Raw genomic sequence first — 10,782 nt, forward strand, 5'->3', positions numbered from 1 at the left:
AAGTGGTGAATGTCACCCCATCCGTGCCTGTGAATAACTGAGCCTTTCGAGGCTTTCCTCTTAGAATTAACCCGTTTACCTGCTGAATCTTCCAAACAGGTGTTTTTTGAGCATCCCACAACTTTCCCATCCTTTAGTTGCCCTGTCCCAACTTTTTTAAAATGTGTTGTAGGCATCAGATTCAGAATGAGTATGTACTGTATAGATTACAAAAAAAAACAGTAACATGTTCATTGATTGCTCACTATATCATCTATTTTAGAACTTAAAACATTAAAACCGGCACTCTGTCTTTGCCGTCTTTTTCTTTTTTAATTTAATTCAACAAAAACCATATATACATATTACATCAAGTTCATACCAAAGTATACTACAAATAAAAAATGAAAAAAGGATGAAAACAAACAATTAAATGAGACATAAACATTTTAAATGAGATGGAAATGAGATAAAACAAAATGAAATAGAGATCTTTAAATAATGACATACATTACAAAAGAACAATTCATCTGATTTCAAGGGGTTCATACAATTAAATTCACATTACATCCATTGATGTAGCCTATACTCCCTAAAAAGTACTGTTCTGAGCAAGTTTTAATTAGGCCTAGTGTTAATTAAACTATTATGATACCATACTGATTGCCAATGATATGTTATCACTACTTTGACAGAAAAACTAAAGCTAATTAAGAAGAATATTTTGTTTTGACAGGTTGACACTCACACCAGCGAAAGCTATGAAGCGTGGCTACCAAACTGCGCATGTGCATAAGTCGTTTATTGATGGAAAAAAGGTCACGAACTCTGACCCTCCCACCAACTGCAGCAAACAGTTAAAATATTAATTTATTGAGGACTAACACCATCTGACCTAACGGCTCCTGGGCAGGTAAAAACTATTTACTAATGTGGCGGCATGAGGGGTCCGTGAAAGAGGCGAGGGGCCAGTAAGACAGGAAGGGAGGGAGCGTTCAGCAGCTCTACAGCAGGGAGGCAGCCATTAGCTACCAGTTAGCAAACAGCTAACCTAGCTCGTTAGCACTGTCGTCCGGAGCTCAACGCATAAAGATACAAAATCGCAAGTATGTACTAATGCTGTAATGTATGTGTGCTTGCATAGTTGGTTAATTAACCAACGTTTACAACTACGTCTAGCTGTTCGGCTTCAGTAATAATGTTAACAGGCATGCTAGTTAGCATCAAGCGTAGCTGTGTCAGCTAACCGGTTACTGTTAGCCGGCGTTAGCTAGCTGTTGTGCTAGCGTTGCTAACTAGTCTCCGTAAACTAAGCGGATACATCACTGATTCAATTCTGAATGTGACAACGGTATGTTAGGGTGTTAAATCAACAGATGTCTTGTTAAATTGCCGACTGATGTTGACGTCCCGTGTGAGAATTCATGTTAAAATCGTCCTAGTTGTCAAAACCGAAGTCCCGCCGTTGACTCTGCGATTCGGCATCCTGGGCCTTGAACCCTAGCATGCTTTAACCCTTCAATGTTGACCTTTCACCCACAGGAAAAGAAATACCTTTATCTTCCGTATCGATTTTAAATAGCTTGCTGTCAACAGCTTGTTTGTGTTATTACTACAGCTTTACCGCTCATTCGGTGTCACTTTACAGTGATTTTAAGCTGTATTTTATAAGAAGGCCACCATTAGTACAGTTTCAAGCTAGCGCCGGCTAACGCTAGACTTGTTAGCCCAGGCCACAATAATAAGTTACTGACATACTATGTGATAAATCAGTTGTTTGCAGTTTACCCGTTGGTTCATTACAGATAATTTCAAGTCAGTCTTGATTTGGTTAGTTCTTCATAGTATTTAGAAACCTCGATCAAGCTTTGGTTAGAGACATCTTTAGCTAAAGGGTGAGGAAAACATCGGTTTAACGTTTGCAAAGTGTTTCTCAGACTTGTTTGCTGTTAGTGGACGTCTGAATAAAAGCTTTGAGCTATTATACAGTGATTCATACTGGTAATGATTTGAGTCACACACCAGTAGAGTACCTTCATTGTCACTGCACATGGTACAACGAAATTTGCTGTGCGTCTCTTAAAACGGGCTCTTTACCTTCCGCACATACACACAAGCATTCATCATACAGATAAATTATAATATGAAGAGAAAAGATAACAAGAAGTAATAAAAAGAGGTGCATATTAACAAAAAGTAATGAAAAACAAGTGCATAGTGGTGAGGTGCGTTATTTGACGCTACTGTTTGTACACTGTGTCACATATATTTCACCATAGAGATGTTATTGCACGTTGTAAACAGTTTGCAATTTTAGACAGCTATTGCTCAATTTTAGACAGTTTTCCACACTTGTTAACAGTCATTGCATGATTGTAGATGGCTTTGCACTGTTGTAAACAGTTATTGTACAGTATTAAACAATTTCCAAACGCTATCTTAAAAGTAACTTTTATGAAATGTTTTACAGGATCTTTATTCAACATAGACCTTTCAAACACATATTAACAGATAAGGCAGATGATATTCTATATTTTTCTTATTGTAAACAAATTCCTATGTAAAGACCAAAAACAGTGACTTGATCCTGTCAACAAGTATTGTTAGTGTAGCCTTAGACATGGGCACTATGTTTCATTTTGTGTTTATTCAACATACATCTCCAGCTTTAAATACCTACCAGCAGAGTACAAAATTAACATTTTTGTCCACCGGTGAAATGACTAGTGCTCACTGTTCAAATTTTACCAGCCATTGAGGAAAGTCAAATAAGAAAATTATTGTTAGTTGCTGCCCTAATACTGTGCAATATTACTCCCAGGGAGAAATTTTCTATTGAGCAGACAAACCTCAAAATTTCTCAGTAACCTCATGACCAGCATGCAGTGCAGCCACAGATTGCATCTTGGCAGATCACCAGTGCCATAAAAATATGGACAGTAATCAAGCAAGGATTATCATGACACTACCTTCTGTCTGTCTCTTTCTTCACTTTTTTTTAACCAAAAAATAACTCTAAACTTGTGAAAAATACAAAGAAATACAAAAAAGTAATTTACTTGAAACATTACATTTGTATTTTGGTGGGTGAGAGAGGAAAATGTATAAGCCATTTTCATATTTTACCAGCAGTTGGCTGGTGGCTGGTGCTCTGCCTACCACTGTCCCTAATGTGCTCAAATCTGCATAAAAATAGTCCCCAACAAAGTCACTATTTACTGCAGCTTGGCTGTTAGGAAGCTACTTGGCCTTTAAAAATTAATCTATATATTTATGAACTGTTTTTAAGATTCAGTAGGAAATAATGGACAGACAGAGTAGGGAAGTTGTTAAGTACTTAGAACTATTATACATGGGATTTGATGATGGTAAGAAAATTGGTGTTTTATTTTTTAAGGTTTGCTTTAAGAAAACATAAAGTAAAACATATGCTCTCTCTCTACAGGTGCACATGCCTCATGGGGCACTGATGTGAAGAGCAGTGGAAGAAGGTGTGTGCAGTATCAGAATGGATGGACAGACCCAAAGGATTCAGCTTGTCTCAGCAGACAACAGCATGGCATTAGGACACAGAATCCAGGTGTGTGATGGCCTGTCCACTACTAGAGACTGTTATCTGTTTCAGTTATGTGAGAATAAATAAATATATACAATTTGCGCATAATTTTGGTGAAATTAAATTCACAACACAATTAAAGAAAAGTCAACAGTATAATTCAGTCTTTTATTTGTTAAATTTCTTCTTTTTACTCCACTGTACAGTCAGCAAACCCTCATGTTGTGATTTTTTTCCCCCACATTTCTGATAGATTGTAACTGATCAGCAAACTGGGCAGAAAATCCAGATCGTCACAGCACTTGAGCCATCTTCCCCTGGAAAGCAGCAGTTCATCTTAGCGAATGCTGACTATTCCCCTGGCGGGAAGGTGATCTTGGCCAAGCAGGAGGGCTCACCCAACAAGGTCATCCTCGCCACTCCAGACGGCTCTGGGGTTAACCAGCTGTTGTTTGCCTCCCCTGAGCTGGCTGGGCAGCAGATTCAGGTATCGCCAGAGGATGTTAGTGACCTAGTTTTGATAAGGAAGTTAGTGAAAGGTCTTATGACTGAAGCATGAACACATTTAGTCAATTTAAACTTATTGCACTGTTTTCTGAATTAAATTACTCCATTGTCTCTGGTTGTTTGTCAGTTTGTGACTGAAGGCTCAGACCAGTCTATTGTGAAGCCGGTTGTGGAATACTGTGTCGTCTGTGGGGACAAGGCCTCAGGTAGGAGTTTAATTCGCTTTAACATTATTATTTAGCAGTGACACACATGAGGAAGCAGTCACCAACTACCAATTCTTTCCTGTCTTAGGGCGTCATTACGGAGCTGTCAGCTGTGAGGGCTGTAAGGGCTTCTTCAAACGCAGCATCAGAAAGAACCTTGTGTACACATGCAGAGGCTCTGGGGAGTGTGCCATCAACAAACTCCACCGAAACCGCTGCCAGTACTGTCGACTGCAGCGCTGCATCGCTCTGGGCATGAAACAAGATTGTAAGAGACTGTTATATTCTTTAAAAACAGCTGTGGATTTGTTATTTAGGACTCACATTAATAAGATCGGGTGCCTTTGTTTTGTCTCCAGCTGTGCAGTGTGAGAGGAAGCCTGTTGAAGTGACCACCCGAGAGAAATCTGTCAACTGTGCGGCCTCGACTGAGAAAATCTACATCCGCAAGAACCTGTGCAGCCCTCTGGCTGCCACACCCACTTTTGTATCCGACAAGGAAACTGCACGGTACAACCTCTTAAATCAGTATATAATACACTAATTTAACAGTTTATTAGATACACCTGTACAGTCTAATTCACCACAGTAAATAGCCCAGTTGCAAACAGTATCTTTGTATGATATATTTATTACATTTCTAATGACTGTATTAGAAACTAGAGACATTACTCAAATATGGCTGGGTACTTCTCAAAAAAGTGGAATAAAATGAAAACACTGAAGTATCTGTACCGAATTGTACTACGCAAAATATAAATAACATTTAAAAGGTACATTAATAACAAATAGTATGGAAGCATTATGCCATTGTAATGTCTAGTCTCCCTAATCTATAGGAGATGAAGAAGGGAGTGACTGATATGGTGATGTTTGTGGTACTTGGAAATAGTGGCAGAGTGAGACCTCTTACAGTCTTTGTGCGAGAGAGCAGCTAGCCCAGGTCTGACACCATCAACCATGTCAACTTAAGGTGTATTTCTCTGACCTGTTGGTCTGTAAGTAACAGCCTAACTGCCATCATAAACCATCTCCGCCTTCACTCCAGGTTCTCTATCCCTGCTTTGGTGAGGATGAGATGCACCGAAGCTTGATGTGATGAACAGCTCACTGATAGAGGTTAGCTGTAGTGGCTAGCTAACCAGCAGCACAAAGTTTACTATCTAGTGGCCAAAAAACGCAACAATCCCTGTCACTGGGTGTAACATGCTGCTTTTCCTGATGCTACGATTTGTGATGTTAGACAGCCAATCTTGGTACAAACATGCTCCATGCTTACTGGCTCACTGACACTGGTGAGATTTACTCCTTTGGTACTGAAATTTGGTACTGGCTGACATGGCATTCTTTGAAACTCATTAGTACTGAAGCAGTTTGGTTGGTGCCATAAATGTATTGAATTTTGGTACCCAGCCCTACTCTCAGTATAATGTAGTCCAGCATAACACGGCTGCTATTGACGGCCTCAAACATGACTAGAGTTGAATTTGCACTTCTCTGACACATTTCTTTGGATTGGATTGAGTTAAATTGGATTGTACATGTGGACCTGATAAACTGACAAAAGTTTGAGTAATGACTTTATTATATTGCATGGTTCCATATTACATGATTCAATGTGAAATATTAAATCTCTAACTTCAGGTCTACAAGTTTGCTTGAGTCAAGCATGTTGCTCAACATCCAGCAGCCTTTCTCCAAGCTGGAAAACACCATCTTGATCCCAGCATCCCCTGAAAAGGTAACACAGACATAGTTTATTTACATTTAACATTACCTTTAACTACACTTACTGCACTACATTTAATTGACCCTTCAAATTTTGAGAATATCGGGGTTTAAAATGCTTTACATTGATACTTGATCAATATTTGCTTGGTGCATGTGGCTAAATATCTGCGTGATGTGAACTGCTCTGTTCCTCTGTTGTTCATTCTGCACGTAGTTCAGTGATAACCACAAACATTTAGCTAATCAGAGACAGTGCAGTGCAACATGTTCAGATTTTGTCTTTATGAAATATGCTTAATCATGACTGACTTCAGCAGGACGACCCATCACAAGGTGACCTTGGCACGCTGGCAAATGTAGTGACGTCCCTCGGCCACCTCAACAAGACCAGGGAGCCGAGTGACAGCGGCAATGATCTGATGGGAGTTGAAACGCTTAGCAACGGGGACAGCTCCATCACAGACATCCAAGGAGACGAGCAAACTGCAAGTGACATCACTCGGTGAGGGAGATGTCATAAAGCATCAAAAGGCTTTGATACTGACCAGTGGTTGTTTCACAATAAGATGATAGATACACTGGAGATCTACAGGAGCATTAGATAGAAACCTGGGGGATGTTTCTGCCTGCTTGTCACAGAGCTGTAATAGAATTTCCTGTAGGGCCATGTGGTTTGTGACTCAGCTCTTAAGGACTTAATTAGATTCACTGCCAGTCAATCAAAACGTGCCATATGTCAAGGGTGAGCTGCAGTGCTTTGGGTTGTCTGCTATCTTTCCCACGCACTGTGGAAAAGTATGGAATTTGATTTTAGTAGTTTCCAGGTCTGGAGAGGGATGGAAACAAGGAAACATAATATGAGAAATATGCCTGTTCCCAGACTATTGCTCCTATTCTGTTTTCTAAAATAGAAAATTCAGATTTTATATGAATAAAATTATCATACAAGACAGTATAATAATGATTTTTTTTTTTTCAACAGATTTTCAGTTCTTATTTATAAAAGACAAAAAATATGAGCAGAACAGCAATATAATATTATTTATTCAATATGTAAAACAAAAATATCATGAGTATAGGTAGCGCAGGTTAGTTTACTTTTTCTTGGGCAGAGATGTCATCTAACTTTTTGTATAGGAGTGTGGACTGAACAGCCAGGATGGCTAAATGCAAATTTTCCGAGGGCTGGCTTGACAATCCCAAATATAAATCCTGGCTGGCTAAGGATGTTTTACAGCAGTATTTTAAAGGCATTTATATACATAATAAATATCTGTAATAAATAGTCTAGCTATTCGTACTTAGAAGGGGTATAAAAAGTCTTAAGTCTGGAAATTAGAGTCTGGAAAAATATGGAATTTTGAAAAGAAAATGTGTTGAAACCCTGTATATTAGATGTCCAAATCAAAATGTGTATGAATGTAAACTTTTTGTGTTGTCACTGGGTTTCATGTTCATATTTTGTGTATCATTAGAGCTTTTGACAACCTGGCCAAAGTCCTGCACCCCGGTGATGGCACAGGAGAGTCCCTGGAGGCCACAATGCAGCTGATGTCAGGGGACCAATCAGGTCCTGTGGTGGAGCTGGAGGGCCCTCTACTCTCTGACAGCCATATCCCTTTCAAGGTAACAGTGACCACTGACCTCAGCTCTGAGGATGAGAACCAAAAGTCCTGCTTATGTTTGACTGAGTCACACATTTTCCTCAACTCTACAATGTGTTCTTCCAGCTCATGATGCCTTTGCCTGTGCCAGAGTACCTCAATGTCAACTACATCTGTGAGTCAGCTTCTCGGCTCCTTTTTCTCTCTATGCACTGGGCACGCTCTATTCCTGCCTTTCAAACTCTTGGGTAAGACGTTGTCACAAAGTTTTTTATTGTTTCATAAATACACCTTTTGGTCTGTGTCCTTACTTGTCAGTTAAGTGATGTTTCCTTTGTGTGTCCATGCTTATCTGTTGTAAATTTAAATTAATCTCATTTTACTTACAGTGGCCAAGACAATGACATCAACTTGATGAAAGCTTGCTGGAATGAGCTGTTTGCCCTGGGTCTGGCACAGTGCTCCAACGTTATGAATGTTGGTACCATCTTAAGTGCCATTATCAACCATCTGCAGACCAGCTTACAGGAAGGTAGGAGGGCTCTGCTGTTGTTTGCCTGGAAGGTTCAACACTTTGATACAAACAATGAGCATCATGCATGAATGTTTTCTTATTCTTTTCTTAGAAGCAATGAGAGAAAAATACAAAAAAATTATGTGGGATTCATGAAATGTGCGCTGACAGACAAATCTGACCTATTTAACTATGTGGATAAATGGTGTTTGATCTTAAATTGGATGCACATGCCAGGAAGTTTGCCATTGGTATATAGAAACACTCTGATAAATCCATATAAGGGCAACAGACTTCAGTGGTTTGTGCAAACCACAAACCAGCAAGCCACTGATATTTGACAGGTAAAGTTAAATTATAAAGATTCCACCTAAGGGCAGTGAAAAACAAACAAAATAAGAAATGCTTTTTTACCTGACATGAATTAGTGCTGTGGAGCCAACATTTAGGTTTTTCTGAAGGGGGAGCTGCAGGTACAGCAAGGTTGTGAGCTGTACAAGAAATTAAGTCCAAATTTATTAACATTTATTTTTTATTAACATTTCACAGCACAAAACTAAGTTGGCTTTTGTGTTCACTGACTTACATGGGCACTCTAAAAGTTTGGTCTTACCTAAGAACAAATGGGAAGCAGGCAAGGATTGATGAATGCAGCCAAAGTTCTTCAGTTGTTTGCACACATGGAAGGTTAAAATCTCTGTGTGAAAGATTTATGCATGAGGCACAATGTTTTTCTGTTTGATGCAAAGCAGGAAAACATTTTATGCCCTGCTGAACTGTCATGTTTACTTTTTGACACAGCATGTGTTGAATTTGCTGCAAATTGCACTGGTGCTCGGCCAAATGCATCCTTCGCTCGTCTTAATTTGTTTTTTGTGTTTTTTCTCCCCTGCAGACAAGCTGTCCCCAGAGCGAGTGAAACTCGTAATGGAACACATCTGGAGGATGCAGGAGTTCTGTAACAGCATGATCAAGCTGTCTCCAGACTCTTATGAATATGCCTACCTCAAAGCCATCGTCCTCTTCAGTCCTGGTGCGTAAAAACAACTGGGCGGTTCACAAAATGAAAATGGTCAAGTTTTTGTATTCCTGTGACGACAGAATCTTCAGAGGAAAAACCTAAACGTACATTTTACAGAGAGCCGAATGTGCATGGACTCATGTCTGACTGTACTCGTGTGTTGTGTTTGTTCCAGATCACCCTGGCATTGATAACACTCCACAGATAGAGCGGTTTCAGGAGAAGGCCTACATGGAGCTGCAGGACTATGTAACCAGAAGTTACCCAGAAGACTCCTATCGGTCAGTAAGCTTTACCTCTCTACTACTTAAAGGAATAGTTTGGATTTTAGTCAGTAGGGCTGGGATGACACACATATATCCTGATTTAATACCATCATGATACTTGGGAGCCAGTTATTATTAAACTAAAATTAATATGAGTTTAAGTTTACGCTGTATTTAGAATATTTTCACACCTTTACCCTGCTGTCAGACAGCTTTTTCTAACAGGAAATGTCTGTCATACAAGCCAAATATTGCTCTCTCCAAACACAGGAGTTGCTGGGCTACTGCTGCCTCGATCGGTTGGTTTGTTTATGTTATTGTGCGCTGCTGGCACTGAGGTGTGTCGACCGGCATCAGCCACACTTCATATAATCCAAACTATCCCTATAATACCAGCTCATTGACACTGGTGGAGAATGGCTCTGTTTTTATGAAGACAGATTTATGATGATACCATAGATGTACTTGCTACAGAACACATGTTTAAATTTATGTCTTCTTTCCCCCTCATTGCTCTCAGGTTATCCAAGCTGTTGCTGCGTCTTCCTGCCCTCCGGCTGATAAGTGCAGCTGTCACCGAGGAGCTCTTCTTCGCCGGGCTCATCGGCAACGTGCAGATCGACAGCATTATCCCTTACATCCTCAAAATGGAGTCCACCGACTATAACAGCCAGGCGGTCTCCGGCGTCTGACACACTGTGCCATTTGTAATCGAAAAACATTGGACTGTGAAAACTCGACAGCCAACCAATCAGAGTGCTCCACAGAACGATCACTAAGTGGTCATAACATACTGTATTTATGACACAGCATCCTATGGGAATCTGTCTTCACTCTCACCTTGCTCCTACTTCTGACTCCTCAGTAACCAGTCAGTAGAGCAAAGAGGACAAATGAAAATCAACTCCCCTTCAGGAACGAACCTTTGAAACCTGCATAGTAGAGTGCGCTTTTTATTGTACATAGTATTTTATGCTTCATCGCCTCCAGGCCTTTCCTTTTTCTGCAGGTCTCGTTTGTACTTTGAAGGAATCGGGATGGTTTGTTTTTCACCGCTTTCCTACATGGTCATGCTTTTTTTTTTTACTTTCTAATAATTATGAGGAAAGAAAAACTTGTCAATGTGAATTAATTTGTGACATGTTGTTATCGCTGAAGGTTATAACCTTTATTTCTTATTTGTTTGCCAATCCAAAGGATCGGGCAGCATCAAATATTGTCAAACATTTGACATGGTGTGGATCTGAAGTAATTGTGTATATAGATTTGTGTATAGAATGCACCAAGAAGGCGACACTGAGCAGCACTTGGTAAGTCATGGAGTCCATATTTTGGACACTTTAATGTGGACTGAAAATGATGGTCAAGTAATTTGAAAATAAAAACAAATTTCAGTCA

General features: G+C 39.8%; 1 protein-coding gene across 3 annotated transcripts; it reads left to right on the top strand.

Moving 5' to 3' along the window:
• The first annotated feature begins 747 nt into the window (after positions 1 to 747).
• On the top strand, positions 748 to 10,782 carry nr2c1 (nuclear receptor subfamily 2, group C, member 1). Of its 3 annotated transcripts, none has more exons than XM_084733348.1 (14): positions 748 to 892; positions 3,425 to 3,559; positions 3,789 to 4,022; positions 4,170 to 4,248; positions 4,337 to 4,516; positions 4,608 to 4,758; positions 5,893 to 5,989; positions 6,294 to 6,481; positions 7,455 to 7,605; positions 7,710 to 7,831; positions 7,973 to 8,115; positions 8,993 to 9,130; positions 9,294 to 9,399; positions 9,905 to 10,782. In XM_084733348.1, the coding sequence occupies exons 2-14, from the start codon at positions 3,488 to 3,490 to the stop codon at positions 10,074 to 10,076; spliced, it is 1,833 nt and encodes a 610-aa protein (XP_084589474.1). In that variant the 5' UTR covers positions 748 to 892; positions 3,425 to 3,487; the 3' UTR covers positions 10,077 to 10,782. The 3 variants fall into 3 exon arrangements, with proteins under 3 accessions (XP_084589474.1, XP_084589476.1, XP_084589475.1); XM_084733350.1 differs by having other exon boundaries at positions 6,297 to 6,481; XM_084733349.1 differs by lacking the exon at positions 748 to 892 and adding an exon at positions 929 to 1,085.

Source organism: Lutjanus erythropterus, chromosome 13 (assembly GCF_056507025.1).
Source record: "Lutjanus erythropterus isolate fLutEry1 chromosome 13, fLutEry1.hap2, whole genome shotgun sequence".
NCBI lineage: Eukaryota > Metazoa > Chordata > Actinopteri > Lutjaniformes > Lutjanidae > Lutjanus > Lutjanus erythropterus.